This window comes from Myxocyprinus asiaticus, chromosome 29 (genome assembly GCF_019703515.2).
Source record: "Myxocyprinus asiaticus isolate MX2 ecotype Aquarium Trade chromosome 29, UBuf_Myxa_2, whole genome shotgun sequence".
Lineage (NCBI taxonomy): Eukaryota > Metazoa > Chordata > Actinopteri > Cypriniformes > Catostomidae > Myxocyprinus > Myxocyprinus asiaticus.
This window is the reverse complement of record NC_059372.1, coordinates 45129263-45149009: the sequence shown is the minus strand read 5'-3', so window position 1 is coordinate 45149009 and position 19747 is coordinate 45129263. Positions and strand designations below refer to the sequence as shown.

The 19747-nt window shown below is 38.7% G+C and overlaps 2 protein-coding genes across 6 annotated transcripts in view; both read left to right on the top strand.

The window, feature by feature from the left end:
- The window catches only part of smc1al (structural maintenance of chromosomes 1A, like), an 84961-nt gene extending 81358 nt beyond the window's left edge, over positions 1 to 3603 (top strand). Inside the window, exons 25-26 of the mRNA XM_051661232.1 lie at positions 54 to 164; positions 3064 to 3603. Coding sequence (XP_051517192.1) covers positions 54 to 164; positions 3064 to 3144 — 192 coding nt within the window. The 3' untranslated portion in view covers positions 3145 to 3603. The remainder of the gene's footprint in view (positions 1 to 53; positions 165 to 3063) is intronic.
- Positions 3604 to 5722: 2119 nt separating this feature from the next.
- The window catches only part of si:dkey-96f10.1 (6-phosphofructo-2-kinase/fructose-2,6-bisphosphatase), a 51387-nt gene continuing 37362 nt past the window's right edge, over positions 5723 to 19747 (top strand). For all 5 annotated transcript variants that reach the window (XM_051661240.1, XM_051661239.1, XM_051661242.1 and 2 more), the window contains exon 1: positions 5723 to 5845. In XM_051661240.1, coding sequence (XP_051517200.1) covers positions 5791 to 5845 — 55 coding nt within the window. In that variant the 5' untranslated portion in view covers positions 5723 to 5790. The remainder of the gene's footprint in view (positions 5846 to 19747) is intronic.

Below are 19747 nucleotides of genomic sequence, written 5' to 3'. Positions count from 1 at the left end.
TGTGTGTGTGTGTGTGTGCGTGCGCGCCTGCGTGCGCATGTGTCTGTGTGTAGGTGGCAAACTACATCAAGGATCAGTCTGTGCAGAACTTCCAGGCCATTGTGATTTCTTTGAAAGAGGAGTTTTACACTAAAGCAGACTCTCTCATTGGAGTCTATCCTGAGGTCAGTGTTAATCTTATTGAAATTACTCAAGGTGAAAAAGACACTTCGTGATATTAATCAAACGTTTTTAGTAAAACATACTGTTGACGAAAATATGATCCGTTTACTGACCCGGTGTTAATAAGCTCACTCAAACACATCTAATCTATGAGATTAATCAGCATCTTAATATCCCCAACATAAACATTATATTACAATTTGCATCTGCACAGACAAAAAAGCGCATGGACAGGTAAATTTGAACTAAAACCACGTCCATATTAGTACATTTAAATTTGAAAACTCAGTTTTAATTTTCCTAAAATCATCGTTTTCCAAATTATGTGCTTATGGACAGCGTTTCCAAACGTCTGTTTTCGGTGGAGGAAGACACCATTCTAGTGTGGATGACACTAGCTTTTTTTCATGTTGTTTATGTTGATAAATCTTTAATATATTTGATATTAGGTCTGCGTGATATGACGATATATATTGTGGCGACAATATAAAGCGTCAATCAATAGAGATTTTGCTATATCGTGTATATCGCGTTATGTAAATTCCATGTGTGTGACGTGGGTTTATCTATCAGTGAGAAGGGCTTCACGTGAGACAGAGAATTGTAAAAAGATGGACAGGGTCTTTATGGCATAAAAAAAAAATATCCGGTGGCCGCCCAAGCAAATTCAGTGACATTCATGTCGCATTCAGCACTTAATAAGTGCTTAACGTGCTTCTCATCTGTCTCTGGAGCACACAAGTGCGTACAAGTCCAGCAGGCTTCCCAATATTTACAAAAGAGCACACAGCGGGATCATTTGCGCTACTCTATCATTTTTGACCCAGGAAAAACCCTGAAAAAACATCTCCACAGAATGGGATGACTTCCGAACAAGTAAAAAAAAATGAAGAGGAGCTCTTTATTAAAACAGGTGTGACATATGTGGTGTAGGTTCACAAAAGACAACACACAGCAGAAAAATATCATAATACAAGCAATTTGTTTTACTATCTCAAATGATGTTTGTAAAAGAATATTATGAAAGCAAAAAGATGTGCTCCGCATTAATTTGGTCATATTTTTTTTATTTATTTTTTTGGCAAGAAGTGTTTATACTTATTTCATATTTATTTTCTGCAATATGTGTTTACATAATTTACATTTTTCTTTGTTGCATTGCTTTTGGAAGATCTTGAGTTTCTTGAGGAAAGTTTTTAATAATAATTGGGCTGTCATTTATTTATTTTTTATCGTAATTAATCGCAGATTAATCGCTTATAAATTGTTTGGGTAGTTATTCGTGATTAATCACAGATTTTGAAAGTGCTGAAATTTTACACCATATATACTTATTTTCCTGTCAAAATGCATTTATTTCCATCTTAGGAAAAAAAACAAAACAATATGTAACAATGCTTGGACATTTTCCAAGCAAAGCCTTCCACAATATAAAGATAGAAATGCACTAAAATATCACCAATTCAGGTAACAATAAATGTTTCCCAAAGTCTAACTGGGAGGTTGGCTTATTGAAAGAATTAGACCCCATAGGTTGAGTATTCATTCATATTTTGATTCATTTCATATATCTATATTCATAATTTTACATTTTAAAATATTCATAACATTATTTATGCATTTGCAACTGCTGTGTAAATGCATTTTTTCCTGCTCTGTGAAAATACACTTAATTGCCACTTCATGTACCACCCTTGCTGTGTAAAGATGGCTTTAGTCCCCATAGGTTTAGTATTCATTGCAATGGGCATTAAATCTCTTAAACTCATCCTCCGCAATATTAATCTGCCTGTAGACTGTGACTATCCACTTTCCTACAGCAATCGTGAAGCTGCGTTCATGATTCACATCAGCGCGTCAATGCCAGCGTCCAGTGCTGCTTTGAACTCCACGGAAAAAGCGGGTTGATAGTTAAGACTTGACGTGCTTCAGTGGTAATTAAAATGTGCTTTACTTCGGCTGAAAATATTTGATTTCTGTCACAAGTCCCATCTGGGCTTGTTTTGTACATCACACAAAAGCTCTAAGAGGTCCTTTCTCCGTTATTTGATCACTGACAGTGAAGCTCTGTTGTGGTGTATGTGTCAGTGTAATGACTCTGGGTGTACACATTACAAAGGTTCCGCCCTCCCAACAAGTGTTTATTCTGGTTTATGCGTTAATTGTTAATGCGTTAAACTTTTTAAATTAATCGCATACAATTAACACGTTAACTCCGACAGCTCTATATAATAATGATAATATTGGTCAACAACATATCAGACTAAAATGTGGCATAATTGGAAATTTAGCATTATTGTAAGAATGATTTAAAACCAAGTTGAGGTTTTTTAAATTTTTATATGTATTTGGACTATTGGCAAGTTCCAAATAAAGACAAAATTATATAAGAGGAATTTTAAAAGTATTTAATTCACTGACTGAATTATGCAAAAATAGGCAGTACAGTATGGTTATTTAATTTTTATTGATTTTGCAAAAAGAAAAATTACTATGTCGTGATATTTCATAATCGGGATATAAAATTCCTCGTATCGTGATATAAGATTTTATCACGATAACCCATATTTGATATTTAAAAATTTGATGTTTCTACATTTTTTTTTATTTTTTTTTTTTTAATATGTGGTTAAAGTTTGCTCTCTATTTTTAATTATCAATTAAAATGTTATTTTAGTCAACTAAAATTATATGCCATTCAGTTAATGAATATGAAATGATGAAATGTTGACTAAATTTAAAGGACATTTTTGTCAACATCAACAAAAATATTATGACTAAAATTATTTTTTTTTTTTTTAAATGAACACTGCCAGAGGTCAGAGTTCATACTAATGCACACACTTTATGTGTTTGTGACATTACTGCACATCACTCACTGTCTCTCTGTCTCATCAACAGCAAGGAGACTGCGTCATCAGTAAAGTCCTGACCTTTGACCTCTCTCAGTATCCGGACGCCAACCCCAGTCCCAACGAGTGAACAGCACATCACTTTCTCAACATTTTGCATCATGTATCTTTTGCTCTGTTAGCTTAGCTTTATTTCTAATATTTACTCATTACAATCTCATACTGGATTTGTCAGAGAAATTCCAAGAACATATTATGTTATAAAGATATTTACTGTTTTATTGAGTAGTCCAAATCATACATGCTTAACATTGTGCTTTGTCATTATGATCAATCTCTCGAAACTGTATAGAATAGTCAAGACTTTTCTAAAATGTTTTAATTCGACATCATTTCCTTTCAGGAGAGGGAATTCAGTAAATGTTTTTCAGTGATGTAGCATGTAGAAGTGTGATATTTTTGTTGATTGGCAGTTTATTACCACTTTTTAGTTTATGGCTTGCTGTTGAACTCCTTTTCAGTGTATTGTCAATTTTCAGTTTTAACTGTCTTCATTTTCTCAAGTAAAATAAACTTTTTTTCCCAGTAATGTTTGATTGTACATGATTTTTCTTGGCCATGACAATCGCCTCTTAAACTTTGTTATGGTTGTAATGTTTTACATTTACACATTTTGACAGAAGCTTTTATCCAAATGTGACTCAGTGCATTCAGGGTATTGCACATTATATCAGTTTGTGTCTGTCTTGGGAATTGAACCTGTGGTCTTGGCATTGTGATGAACAGTAAAGGAAGATTTTCTATTCTATAACTTTCATAGATGATTTTGAAATCTCTCACTGGTTGCTGTAATATTTCAGGAAACGGGTCCATTTAACAGTGTTACCCACTGATGGGTACTTAGAATCACATGACCAGCTGAATACTATTTGCTTAATCTCGTTAACCATCCTGTTCTTGGACACTTTCACTCAGATTAAAGTATTCATGGCTGACTGTGAATACTACAGTTCTACAATGTCATTTGAAACTGAAAACTATTGATTTTAAATGATGCTGCATCCAAGCTGATAGGTGTCAGTGTAAGTCCAAGATGACACAAAGACTAAAGTTACTGAGTGCACCTTTAAAACATGAATTCTTTTCATATGTACCTCTGTGTTTCTGTGACCGCTGAAGAGTCAATAATGAGTCATTGTCAGGGAGAAATGTATGCAGAGTGTGAGACATTTTGAATTAATTGGGGATTATTCATGAAACATTAGCAAGACAAATGTGTGTATGCATTGTAACTTAAATTGTCCCATTGAGTTGAATGGCACAATTAACATAATCGTTTTTCTAATGATTTACACAAATTTGTTCTGCTCATGTTTCATGAATAAGGCCCACTGAGTGGAAAAACAAAACTTCTCTTAAAAAAAAAAATAATAATAATTTTTACAAAGTAACTTAAGTAATTACAAGTGAGTACTTTAACATGAAGTAATGAGAAGTGTAATCTGATCACAATTTTTGATATGTAATTAGTAATTTGTTGGATTACGTTTTTGTTTTACCGACCACTGATTATACATCTGTGAAATCTGTATATCATAAACAAAACGCTTATTAAAATTGTCAACTTTAACCTTTTACTTTCTATCTATTAACATGTGGCATCAGTAAAGTTGCTTGTAAAAGTGCCATTTATTTTAGTTCATCCGGACGGTTTCAAATGAACAGATTCGATTGAGTCATGCTTGAAACCGTTCCCCAAAAGCAGCATTTTACGACGATGGGGTAGGGCTACACGAAATACCGAATAGCTCCGACACAAGGGGCAGTTCAAATTTAAACAGTGGAACGATTTAGGAGGTGTTTGTCCACTTCAAACACATTCAGACATTGGGCTCATTGGGCCACAGCAGCGGAGCGCTGCATAATAAAACAAGAGTTTACAATTTGCCAGTTACATGAGGATTTAAAAGGGAAATACAGCATGATTGGGAAATATGAAAAAGTGAATGCATGAACATGCACAAGAAATTCACGAAATAAATCCGTGCGTCTAATATCAACATGAGGGTGTGACGAGGAGGAGGGCGTGGCCGGGCCATGAGGCTGCAAGGCCGGCGCTGAATCAGCTGATCAGCGGGAGAGCGAGATAAAGGGGAGCCAGAGACGCTGGTTTGAGAGAGACGGCTTGTTTATGTTTGTTTTATGTTGAGGGTCTTATTAAACTTTGTTTACTGTTCATCTGGTTCTGCCTCCTCCTTGCCCATCCTTTAACTCTTACAGAGGGACAGATATGAGAGGCATGCACGCAATAGAATCTCAGTTACAGGTACTGTACTAAAATAACTCAGAATTCTGCTCTGAACCTCATGTTTGCTTATTATTAATAGAAACTGTATGCCGTTTTTGAGCGCTTTTTCTTCATTTATATTTTGAGCTGTATTATCATTCAGTAATACACCGATGTAATGATTGATGTATGTCCTCATGAAACCAGAAACTAGTCTTCTCTTGAGTATGCTTCGCTTAAAGCGTCACACTTCTCAACACAATACACCAATAAGCTCTGCTGTATAAACCAATGAAATCAAATGCGGGCGGAGCTACATGTTCCGCCACGCCCCATCGTCCAGACTGCACTCTGGAGTACTTGAAACAACGTCTGAAGGGCTAATACATATTTATGAGCCATGCCTTCGCCATAGAATGATTGGTTATTTCGCTTGCCGTCATGTGTTTGTGTGATGTGAGTGTTTTTGTCCATGTGTGAATTCAATTAATGGAGCGCCGAAAGAAAGCCGTCATGAGAAAGCGAACGCGCGGCGAGAGCACAGGTGAGACTCATCATGTACATGTGTATAGAGCGATTACAGCGCACAAACTGCGTGTTTATATAGAATGAATCACAAGTGTATGAGTGTGTTATGCATTCAGCATAACCAGCGCATACACTGTTATTATGATCTCGTGTGTGTGTGGAGCAGTGACACCAAAGAAGAGTGTAAATTTGGAGGACACACACGCACGCAGAGATACATAAACACAGAAAGAGACAGGAAAAATGGATATATGGTGTAGGGGTGTGCGAGACTAGTCGACTAAACGGTTCTGATGCTGCTAGTCGACACTGGAATTACTAGTCGGTTAATATTTCCCCCCATTAAACTGATGATTTTTACACATTTACGTTTGACTTTATATTTTTACAGAGGCTGCACTTAAATTACTGTCATATTAATGTTACATATTTTAAATAGAATTAATAATACAAATATTATTTTAAAAAGAGGATAGCTGGAGCATACATCCGCGTGCTGCTTCCCTCTCTCTCGCGGCGAACAGGCTTTTTCAAATGCGGGACAGGCGCCTCAGGTGAGTCAAGTCCCGTCTTCTACCAGACCATGTCGACGTGTTAATTTTACTCATCAAAAATGTATGCTTTTAAGCATCCAGGAAAATAATTGTTTTAGACTAGGTATGCAAGGTTTTTTTTTTTTTTTTTTTTTTTTTATAAATCTGCTGATTAAGAAGGCTATTATCAACGAGGTGCCGATGCTTAACGTGTTAAACTGTCTTTTATTCTGTGTGCACCTCATGTTTAGAATACATTAGGTTTATTGCAGGCTACATCACAGGTTGTTCCATTGATCCTGCACTATTCATTCAATTGTTTTCAATAAATAAACCTGTGTTCGCTATAGGTGAATGCGTGTCATGTTCTATATTTAATGTACAGTGATCATAATTCAAGGCGAGCACGTCACAGATAAATGCCCTTTTTCAGTGGAATTTAGCATCGGATTTGGAATAGATTAAGTTTTAAATGGGTCGCATTATTTATTTATTTTTTAAACTGTTTTCTGAAGGTTGGTTTCTCTTTGGACTAGTCGGTTATAAAACTTCTGTTTAAACGACAGTCAAATTAGTCGTAGCGCACATCCCTAATATGGTGTCTTCTTACAGATGTCCAGTGTGTCCGACCTCTGGACAGAGACCACACAATAGCACACAAGCCTGGTTTGAGGGGTTTTGGGAACTTGTTAGCTGAACACCAACTTCAGGCCGGGTAACCAGTTAAACCAGCTAGACTGTTTAAGGGCTGTACGCATTCAAAGGTTTTAATGTTTTGTTGACTTAAGAGGATATGCCGGGTTCAATACAAGTTAAGCTTAATTGACAGTATTTGTGGCATAATGTTGATTTAAAGAAGAGGAGGGATGTCAATTATTTTTGTGGTAAAGGTGCACTTTTTTTTTTTTTTTTTTTTCATTAAAAGTGTAACTCCTAAAGACATGAATTGTAATTTTGCAGTATATGTAGGAAATCATGAGCACAAATCATGAGAAATGAAGTCATATCAGTAACCTTATAAAAGCTGTTTTATTCTACATGGAGAGGGTCCACACATGTTAGAATCACATGACCAGCTGAATACTACTCGCTTAATCTCAGTAACCGTCCTGTTATTTGACACTTTCACTCATTGATTAAAGTATTCATGGCTGACTGTGAATACATTTCTATAATGTCATCAGAAACTGAAAACTATTGATTTTAAATGATGCTGCATCCAAGCCACTAGTGTCAGTGTAAGTCCAAGATGACACAAAGACAAAAGTTACTGAGTGCACCTTTTAAAAAAAATAAAAAAAATAAATCTGTTAACTCGTGTATTATTTGAGTTGTGAAGTTATACAAGTTATTTTTACAGTTGTTTTAGGGTTTGTTGACATTAAATCATTAAGGCAGCGAAGTTGTAAAACTGGCTATAACTTCACACAGAAAAGGTTAGTAAGTGATTTTCACACAAATCATGTTTATATCTTGTGGTTATACTTTTGAAATAGTATTTTAACATTTAAGAATTGGCCTCCATTTACTTCCATTGAATGTGCCTCACTGGAACCTTTTGCTTTTTTTAAAGGAAGGGCAAGTCTAAATTTTTGGTGGTAATCAATATTATGCCACATACTGTCAATTGAGCTTAACTTGTATTGAACCTGGAATATTTCTTTACCGTTACCATATGTTGTAAGATGAATACATTGTACCTATTGTTATTAATATAATATACCAGGCAAATCTTTTATAAAGCAATGTGTGATAGCTGCGTTTGAAAGCGCAGGCAAGAAAATGCACTGTAAAAATGTATGGTAAAAATTGGCAACTTTGGTTGCCAAACATTTACCGTAACAAATACGGTAACCGTGCTTCAGGCTTTATGGGATGTAATTTTGATGCCTGTACGGTGCATTGAATTTTGAATTTGATCATATGACAGTGCAAACTCACAACATTTCACATAGCCTCAGGATGGATTTGAACCATTTATATTAATAAGCAATATAAATTTAAAGAGCCCATATTATGCTAATTTACAGGTTCATAGTTTTATTTTGGGGGTCTACTAGAATAGGTTTACATGCTTTAATGTAAAAAAAAAAAAAAAAAAAAATTCTTTCTCATACTGTACATTTCTTTTCCCCACTCTTCATCCTCTGGCTCAAATGCTCTGATTTACCTCTTCTGCTCTGACTGGTCAGCTGGTCTAGTCTGTTATGATTGGTCAACTGCGTAGAGCATGTGTCGGAAATGTAACGCCCCTTACCATAACCGAGATTCAGCTCCCGAGTCTTGCTGAGCAGCTGTAAACACTACTGTAACTATGGTAACAGTGGTTTTTGCCGTGCCCGATAATGAATGAATGAAATAATGAAAGTTTGGAAGAACAAGCTGATTGACCCGAACCACCTTTGCAAGCATGACTTGAGCAGGACGTTTCACAGTGGTAAGTTTTAATTTTGTAGCTTTCTTACAAGTACATTTTATTATTGTGAACCTAACAACGCTTCAAGTAAAGACACGTAGTGCATCTAAGTTAGTAATCTTTTGCTGGAATGGGTGAGCCGAACTCTTTTTCACCCGAGATAAACCGAGAACAAAGGCTTACTCCCGGTTGGACATTACCGGGTGTATTAGAGAATTAGTGAGCAAGTTAGCCGTGGACTACCATGGATAGCGGCAGTAACATTACAGATTGTAATTAGATAATTATATAAGACTCTTGAGATTGACCATTTTGTTACAGTTTTAGATAAAGCCGGCCCACAGCTGAATAGTAAACCCTTACCAAAACAATAACGTTACATAGCAAGTTATTCATGATAGTAAGAACGATAAACAATCAGCATAATTCTACACACTTGTAGGTAAAAGTGGCCCACAGCTGATTAGCAAAACTATTTTAACACAATAACATTAGCTAGCAGGTTAGCAGAGGCCTACAGCTGTGCACTGGGTGTTCACCGTAGCTACAACACAAAACTCTGCATTTGAACTCTTGGTAGCAGATGAATCCACAAATAATCAAGCATACTTACAGGTTGTGATCCTGAAGCTCCAGATTGTCCCAACAAAGTGGGAACTGCACCATCTTCCAGGAGTAACCGACTTGAAAATCTGGCATTGGTTGTGGTTCTACTGCTAAATAATTCAAATACATTTTAACCACTGATTCTTCAATTCGTCTGCCTTTGGAAGTCCAAACAAATTGGTTTTGCTTTTGCAGTGAAGAAAACAGCGTCTTCTCGACATGGCAACTAACCCAACTCATCCTGGCCTCGGCTATAACTATGTTTGAGAGCGGGCCAAAGTAGCTCTTAGGCGGGCATTATGCAAATGTGTTACATAGTGATGTAGATACTTTTCGGAAGAAATGGCTGGACTATAAACAGCCCTTTTCTTGTAGTTCTTGAGCAGTTTTGTCTGTGGGAGAGATAACTCCCTTTTGCATGGACTTTGTGCTTTGTAACTTTGCAGACCTTTTACATGCACAAAGAGCTGTGTTACACACTAAAAAAAAGGTAAAATCCCAAAAAGCATAGGGCCCGCTTTAATACTTCTGAAATTTTTTTTTTTATTTTTTTTTTTAAACTTCATAATGTATTGTTACTCGCTGTAATAATTACAGAAAGGCACATGATGACAAAGTTCATCAATAATGGCCTTTCCGGGAGGTCACGTGATGCCATGTGAGCAGCAGACGTGTAAATGGTGAGCTCTGCACACTTTGCTAGTTTTTAATTTATTTTCATGTTATAATCCGGTGAGATTCGATACACCCAGCTACATATTTGTTCTTTGAGGTAAACATGGCAAACAAGTCAAAATCCTCGGGCTCTGGAGACATTAAAAGACACTTATGTGCTCAAGCTGGAACCTCTCATGGGCCTGCGGACCAGGGACTCGATTTGACCGTTGCGGCGGGAGAAATCCAGTGTCAACTGTCCAACATGTCTGTGATGCTGAGGAAGGTTGTTGCTGACTTGGAAGATCTCGCTGAAATATGTCGATCGATTACGGCGATGGAAATCATATTCTCTAAGTTGGTTACAAGAGTGGCAGATGTTGAGAAACTGATCAATTATCTGGAGTCATCGGAAAGGGAATTATCCACTAATCCACTAGCGACCAAAATAGATGTGGGAAGTATTTTGGAAAAACTGGAAGATTTGGAAAATAGGAGCCGATGAAACAGCGTCCGGATTGTTGGAATTCCTGAGCATGAAGAGGGCCGAGATATGGGAATTCCTTGACGAGCTCTTCCCGAGTCTTCTCGACATAACAGGCCATAAGCTGGAAATCGAGCAAGCTCACGGAGTTCCGGCTCGCAGATCTGCTGAGGGGGACAGGCCCCGATCAATTCTGGCCAAATTTCTGAGATCATCCGATAAAGATTTCGTGTTGCGTGAGGCGAGGAATAAAGAAAAGGGGGTGGGGTTCGGGGTTTGATTGTTGTACTAATGTTGGAATGTGGTCTGTATAATCTTGTTTTTGACACAATATATTTTTTCTTATCCAAATGTCAAATGTTAATATAAGTGGGTTATCTTTCGCCACGTGGAATGTGAATGGGTTGGGGCACCCCATAAAAAGGTTATTTCTTAAGTATAAGAAATGTGATTCTTTGGCATGTTTTCTTTAGTGCTGGCTCAAGTAAGAGCGGGGGAGTCATTACACTAAGTAAAAATCTACAATTCAAATGTCTCAAACAGATTAAAGATAAATGAGAGAGAATCATTATTGTTTTAGCAGAAATTCAGGGGAAAGGTTGGTTTTAGCTAATATTTACGTGCCTAATGTTGATAATCAGGGCTTTTTTATTGATCTTGAAGGGATGTTGCAAGCCGCTGGCACCCCTCATGATATAATATTGGGATGGACTTGTCCTTGATCATAGTGAAGCAAAAGTGTGTAAGCCCCTAGAGCAACATTGACGCTTCACAGGATGTGTAAAAAATCTTGGTCTTGCAGATATTTGGCAACTTTCGAACCCATCTGGTAGGGACTAATACATTTTTTTTTCATCAGTCCATAAGATTTATTCTAGAATAGATTATTTTTTTTTTTCTCTAAGTCCCTCATTTCATCTGTTGTGGATTGCTCAATTGGAAACATCTTAGTCTCAGATCACGCCCTGGTGAGTTTAGAGATGTTGCCACATACGGAGAAAAAGAAATCATATAGTTGGCGCTTTAATGTATCCCTTTCACAAAATCCTGATTTCCAAAAAATTTTAAAGGCTGAAATCAATGTTTATATGGAGACCAACTGGTCCTCAGTATCTTCTGTGGGCATGGCTTGGGAGGCATTTAAGGCAGTTCTTAGGGGTCGGATCATACAGTATTCCTCATTTACCAAAAAATACAAAGCACGAGAACTCGGGGCGTTGGAAGGGAATATTAAAAGTGCCGAGGCAGAGCTGAAGTGCTGAATGTTGTTTGATTGCCTCAGAGAATTGACCCGATTGAAATACAGATATAATACTATTTTGTCGCGGAAAGTGGAGTTTTGGTTATTCAGGGCAAGACAGTCATACTTTGAGTCGGGTGACAAAGCAGGGAAGCTTTTGGCTAGATATATAAAGCAAAGAGAGTCTCTTTCTATCATTCCCTCAGTGAAATCTGGTGGTGAAATTTTTACCTCAGCCATAGATATTAATAATGCCTTTAAAGAATTCTATCTTGATCTCTATAGTTCCACCTCTTCGTCTACTGATGAGGATATTAGAAAATTTGTGGAACCATTAGAACTCCCTAAATTGATGACTGAGCAAAAAAATTCTCTTGATTCTGAGATAATTACCTCGTCAAGCTCCAAGGTTAAGGCCTTACCTACAGGCAAGGCTCCAGGGCCATATGGTTTTGCCACTGAATTTTTTTAGATCTTATGCTGCAGAATTGGGTCCACTTTTGTTAGAAGTTCATACAGAATCATTAAAGAATGGAAAGCTTCCCCCAACCATGACACAAGCCCGGATCAATCTGATTCTTAAAGAGGATAAAAATTCAAGCGAATGTAAAAGTTAAAGTCCAATTTCCCTGATCCAGCTAGATGTAAAAACTGTCAAATGCTGGCTAACCGATTAAGTAAAGTTATGACATCTCTTATACGTATAGATCAGGTGGGGTTTATTCGGGGACGTAGCTCTTCTGATAACATCGGGCGTTTCATCAATATCATGTGGTCAGTGGCGAATGATCAGTCTCTGGTCGCTGCCATCTCACTTGATGCCGATAAGGCATTTGACATGGTAGAATGGGATAATCTTTTTAAGATTTTGGAAATGTATGGATTTGGGAGTACATTTATTGGTTGGATTAAATTACTTTATAGACACCCTGTAGCAGCAGTACCAACAAATGGATTAATTTCAGATTATTTTACTCTGAATAGGGGCACTCGGCAGAGTTGCCTTCTTTCCCCATTATTGTTCTGTCCTGCCCTGGAACAATTAGCAGCCGCGATAAGAAAGGAGGATGGTTTTTCCAGAGGTGATGGTTGAAGGTGTGGCGCATAAGCTTCTGCTTTACACGGAGGATATTTTATGTAAATCTATGCCTTGCCTCCACAGAATTATAAATTCCTTTTCCAGGTTCTCAGGATACAAAGTCAAATCCGAAGCGTTGGCTCTGACAGCATACTGTCCAGTAACGGCTTTACAGCTGGGCGCCTTCCAGTGGCCCAAACAGGGCATCAAGTATTTGGGTATTTTATTCCCAGTAAATTTGTCTGATTTAGTTAAATAATTTTGACCCTTTTTAATAAAAAGGTTTTCGAGCGATGTGGACAGGTGGGCTTCATTTATCTATGATTGGGAAGGTTAATGTTATTAAAATGAACTGTATTCCAAAATTCAACTACCTGCTACAGTCACTCCCTATAGATGTCCCCCTCTCTTATTTCAAGCAATTTGATAGCATAGCGAAGTCCTTCATTTTGAATGGTAAACGTCCCAGACTATATTTCAACAAATTACATAGGCCAATTGACAAAGATTTTGTTTCATTATATGCGTTCGGTCTCTGGCATTTGGCTCATTGGTCGCTTCCACCTGAGAGAGCCCCTCCCTGGTTTTCTATTGAACAGGAAGTCCTTGCCCCTATTTCGCCATTGCAAAGCCTTTCTGTCAAACTAATCGGAGAAGTTAACTCGCACCCCATTATCTCACATTTGGACAAGAGTGGCCAGAGTATTTAATTTGGATATTTAAATAAATGTTGCCTCAAGCATATGGCTGAACCCCAAATTATGTATCAACAAGTCCTCTTTCTGTTAGTCAGAGTGGATTGTGAGGGGGGTTACTACACTCGGCGACCTGTATAAGAGTGGAGTGTTGAGATCTTTTGAGAATTTGGGTCATCATTTTGGGATTCCCAGATCTCAGTTTTATAGGTATTTACAGCTGCCCCACATGCTCTGTACTGTTTTTGGGACTAGCACACCCCCCCTAAAGTGGCAGATACTTTGGGAGAGGTGATTTACTGCTTTTGGAAAATGTCATGAGTGTAGTGAATTAGCAGTGTATTACTCCCTGCTAATTCAGAGTCTGGGGGATGGAGCTTTAACTTCTATCAAGAGATTATGGGAGAAAGATTTGAACTTGGTACTGGAGGAAGAAGTGTGGACTAGGATTCTTAAATATGTCAAGTCTGCATCTAGAGATGCAAGGGTTCACCTTATGCAATTTAAGATTTTACATAGATTTTACTGGACCCCCTCTAGATTATATAGGCTTGGTCTTAAAGACACACCCACCTGCTGGCGATGCCGATCAGAAGTTGGAGACACAACCCATGTCTTTTGGGGGTGTGTTAAGATCCAAGATTTATGGTTAAAGTTTCAGAATTATTTGTGACGTTTTGGGCACTCAAATTTTACTTTGCCCCAGACTTTGTATTTTGGGCGATGAGGCAGTTATAAATTTGGGGGACAAATATATAAATATATATAAAAATTGGTTTCTGACTAGCATGATGATTGGCAGACAAATTATTTTAAGGGGTTGGAAGTCGAATGGGGTGTTTTTTAGGAAGTGGGGTAGTTATTTGGCGGTTTTGGGGGACTCTCGGGGAAGGGATGAGGAGAGAGATGTTTAGTTTAATTATGTGTGTTTATTTTTATAGGGTGTGTGTGTGTGTGTGTGTGTGTGTGTGTGTGTGTGTATGTATGTATGTATACACTATATTGTCAAAAGTATTCGCTCATCTGCCTTTAGACGCATATGAACTTAAGTGACAACCCATTCTTAATCCATAGGGTTTAATATGACGTCAGCCCACCCTTTGCAGCTATAACAGCTTCAACTCTTCTGGGAAGGCTTTCCACAAGGTTTAGGAGTGTGTTTATGGGAATTTTTGACCATTCTTCCAGAAGCGCATTTGTGAGGTCAGACACTGATGTTGGACGAGAAGGCCTGGCTTGCAGTCTTCGCTCTAATTCATCCCAAAGGTACTCTATCGGGTTGAGGTCAGGACTCTGTGCAGGCCAGTCAAGTTCTTCCACACCAAACTCGCTCATCCATGTCTTTATGGACCTTGCTTTGTGCACTGGTGTGCAGTCATGTTGGAACAGGAAGGGGCCATCCCCAAACTGTTCCCACAAAGTTGGGAGCATGGAATTGTCCAAAATCTCTTGGTATGCTGAAACATTCAGAGTTCCTTTCACTGGAACTAAGGGGCCAAGCCCAGCTCCTGAAAAACAACCCCACACCACAATCCCCCCTCCACCAAACTTCACAGTTGGCTCAATGCAGTCAGACAAGTACCGTTCTCCTGGCAACCGCCAAACCCAGACTCGTCCATCAGATTGCCAGATGGAGAAGCGTGATTCGTCACTCCAGAGAACGCATCTCCACTGCTCTAGAGTCCAGTGGCGGTGTGCTTTACACCACTGCATCTGACGCTTTTCATTGCACTTGGTAATGTATGGCTTGGATGCAGCTGCTCGGCCATGGAAACCCATTCCATGAAGCTCTCTACGCACTGTTCTTGAGCTAATCTGAAGGCCACATGAACTTTGGAGGTCTGTAGCGACTGACTCTGCAGAAAGTTGGCGACCTCTGCGCACTATGCGCCTCGGCATCCGCTGACCCCGCTCTGTCGTTTTACGTGGCCTACCACTTCGTGGCTGAGTTGCTGTCATTCCCAAATCGCTTCCACTTTGTTATAATACCACTGACAGTTGACTGTGGAATATTTAGTAGCGAGGAAATTTCACGACTGGACTTGTTGCACAGGTGGCATCCTATCACAGCACCACGCTGGAATTCACTGAGCTCCTGAGAGCGGCCCATTCTTTCACAAATGTTTGTAGAAGCAGTCTGCATGCCTAGGTGCTTCATTTTATACACCTGTGGCCATGGAAGTGATTGGAACACCTGAATTCATTTATTTGGATGGGTGAGCGAATACTTTTAGCAATATAGTGTATGTGTGACCACAGGGGTGTTATTTGGGGTTGGGTGGGACTGGTGTTTGGGGAGGGATATAAGTGAGGGTTAAATGTTGATTTGGTGTGTGTTGTGTTTTTCTGTGTTCTTTTGAATCAATACAAAAAATTACCAAAAAAAAATAAAAAATAGTGGCCTTTCCAAGAGCAATGACCAATAAACATGTAGAGAAAGTGCTCAATGTCACACACACACCATCAGGGTAACTGCATCAAATATAACACAGAAGAAATAACTATTCCCATAAAATATAATGAAATGTGATGGGTCACGCAGTGACTTCTGGGAACGGGCCTTTTTTTTTTTTTTTTTTTTTTTTACCTTCATTTTAACAAATTTACCGTAAAAAGTACATGTACTCCTTGTTAAACATACATTTTTACATCTAAAACACTTTAATGTAAAATTGCATATTGTCTTTAAAATATTTTATAATTTTTTACTATATATTTTAAGGTAATTACTAAGATGAGAGGAAAAAAGCCCCATGTCATATTGTTCTCCCCCTTTAATGAAAACATTAAAACTATTTTTCTTTTTCTTCCTGTTTTGCATTTACATCTCTAATCTTTGCGAACTTTCACACAATATGCACATTTACCTTCTAAGCATTTTGATAAAAACAGAATGTCTATCATTTTTGGGATACACCATTTTGTCTTGCACATCCACAAGTGTCTGACTGGCAAGTTTCTAAAAACTAAACTGTTTAGATGCTGCCACTTTGCTGGTGTGGGTGTTTCATGCTGTTGTAGCGCTTGTGGGTAATACCAGGCTAAAAAATATCTGGTGTTACTTCTCTTGTTGAGCTTTGATTAAAAAAAAATGCCAAAGAGTGCAAATGACATATGGCGCACACACGTGAGAGAGTGAGTGAGTGAGCGAGCAAGCATACGAGAGAGAAAGAGAGCACTGCTGCTCTGATTTATCAGCTCCAATTCCGATCAGGTTTTAGGCCATAAAATCAATCCGAAGAGAGTGATGTCAAATTGTCTGTGCATTACTACAGTGTTGAACTGATTTTTATTTTTTTTGCTTTTATTTATTTTTTTTGGAATGCCCAATCGCCTCCGCGTCTGAGACGTCAACCCACGCATCTTATCACATGGCTTGTTGAGCGCGTTACCGCAGAGACATAGCGCGTGTGGAGGCTCATGCTATCCTCCGCGGCATCCACGCACAACTCGCCACGTGCCCCACTGAGAGCGAGAACCACATGTTATAGGGATCATTGCTACCCTCCCTAGCAACCAGGCCAATTTGGTTGCTTGGGAGACCTGACTGGAGTCACTCGGCATGCCCTGGATTCGAACTCGCGACTCAAGGGGTGGTAGTCAGCGTCTTTACTCGCTGAGCTACCCAGGCCCCATTAATAAGAGTTCTTAAATAATCACATGATTTTAAATGAGACCCCCCAAGACTGTGTAAATTATCTTTTTAGGGGTCTCCTGATGCTTTCAGGGGGTCCGAGACCCCCCCAGATCCCATGAAATTCGCACCATGCATATGAATTATCGTGAAGCACAAGAGCATGTTGTTTAAAATAAGAGATTCACTCTTGTGGGAGGATCCAGGATGAAATGGCTTCAGCTCTCATGCTGATGAAAACAGGCTGTGTGTGTGTGTGTGTGTGTGTGTGTGTGTGTGTGTGCGTGTGTTCTTATATATACACACACACACACACACAGTTGTGCTCAAAAGTTTGCATACCCTTGGAGAATTGGTAATATGTACCATTTTTAAAGAACATGAGTGAGCAGGCAAAATTAATTTTATTTCTTATGGGGTTCATATTCAACTGTAGGTTATAACAGAATGGCACAATCATAAAACAAAACATGGCAACAAAGAAAAAAAATGAAATGATCCCTGTTCAGAAGTCTGCATACCCTTAGTTCTTAATACTGTGTATTGCCCCCTTTATCATCAATGACAGCGTGCAGTCTTTTGTAATAGTTGTCTATGAGGCACCAAATTCTTGCAGGTAGTATAGCTGCCCATTCGTCTTGGCAAAATGCCTCCAGGTCATGCAAAGTCTTTGGTCATCTTGCATGAACCACACGTTTGAGATCTCCCCAGAGTGGCTCCATGATATTAAGGTCAGGAGACTATGATGGCCACTCTAGAACCTTCACTTTTTTTCTGCTGTAACCACTGGAGGGTCAACTTGGCCTTGTGCTTAGGGTCATTGTTGTGCTGGAAAGTCCAAGGGCATCCCATGCGCAGCTTTCGTGCAGAAGAATGCAAATTGTTTGCCAGTAGTTTCTGATAACATGCTGCATTCATCTTGCCATAAATTTTCACAAGATTCCCCATGCCTTTAGAGCTCACACCCCCCCAAAACATCAGTGAGCCACCACCATGCTTCACAGTGAGGATGGTATTCTTTTCACTATAGGCCTTGTTGACCCCTCTCCAAACATAGCGCTTATGGTTGTTACCATAAAGCTCTATTTTGGTCTTGTCACTCCAAATTACTGTGTGCCGGAAGCTGTCAAGGTGTTGTCGGGCATATTGTAACCGGGCTTTTTTGTGGCTTTGGTGCAGTAAAGGCTTCTTTCTGGCAACTCGACCATGCAGCTCATTTTTGTTCAAGTATCATATTGTGCTCCTTGAAACAACCACACCGTCTTTTTCCAGAGCAGCCTGTATTTCTCCTGAGGTTACCTGTGGGTTTTTCTTTGTATCCCGAACAATTCTTCTGGCAGTTGTTGCTGAAATCTTTCTTGTTCTACCTGACCTTGGCTTGGTATCAAGAGATCCCCGAATTTTCCACTTCTTAAGTGATTGAACAGTACTGGCTGGCATTTTCAAGGCGTTTTCATATCTTTATATCCTTTTCCATCTTTATAAAGTTCCATTTACCTTGTTACGCAGGTCTTTTGACAGTTCTTTTCTGCTCCCCATGGCTTAGTAAGTGAGAGCTAACAAACTCATTGACTATTTATACAGACACTAACTGCAATTTAAAAAGCCACAGGTGTGGGAAATTAACCTTTTAATTGCCATTTAAATCTGTGTTTGTCACCTTGTGTGTCTGTAACAAGGCCAAACATTCAAGGGTATGTAAACTTTTGATCAGGGCCATTTGGGTTATTTCTGCTATCATTATGATTTAAAAAGGAGCCAAACAACTATGTGATAATAAATGGCTTCATGTTTACTATCCTTAAAAGACGTGATCAATCATATTTTCTAAATCAATGTCACAATTTCTGCCAGGGTATGCAAACTTGAGCACAACTGTGTGTGTGTGTGTGTGTGTGTGTGTGTGTGTGTGTGTGTGTGTGTGTGTGTGTGTGTGTGTGTGTGTGTGTGTGTGTGTGTGTGTGTATGTATGTATGTATGTATGTATGTATGTATGTATGTATGTATGTATGTATATATAACACACACACACTGGTGGCCAGAAGTTTGGAATAATGTACAGATGTTGCTCTTATGGAAAGAAATTGCTACTTTTATTCACCAAAGTGGCATTCATCTGATCACAATGTATAGTCAGGACATTAATGTGAAAAATTACTATTACAATTTGAATTTTTTAGAACTTCTTAAACTACCTCAAATAGTTCTCATCAAAAAATCCTCCACGTGCAGCAATGACAGCTTTGCAGATCCTTGGCATTCTAGCTGTCAGTTTGTCCAGATACTCCTGTAGCACTTGCCATAGATGTGGCTGTCTTGTCGGGCACTTCTCATGCACCTTACAGTCTAGCTGATCCCACAAAAGCTCAATGGGGTTAAGATCTGTAACACTCTTTTCCAATTATCTGTTGTCCAATGTCTGTTTCTTTGCCCAAAAACCTTTTCTTTCTGTTTCAAAAGTGGCTATTTCTTTGCAATTCTTCCCATAAGGCCTGCACCCCTGAGTCTTCCCTTTACTTTTGTACATGAAACTGGTATTGAGCGGGTAGAATTCAATGAAGCTGTCAGCTGAGGACAT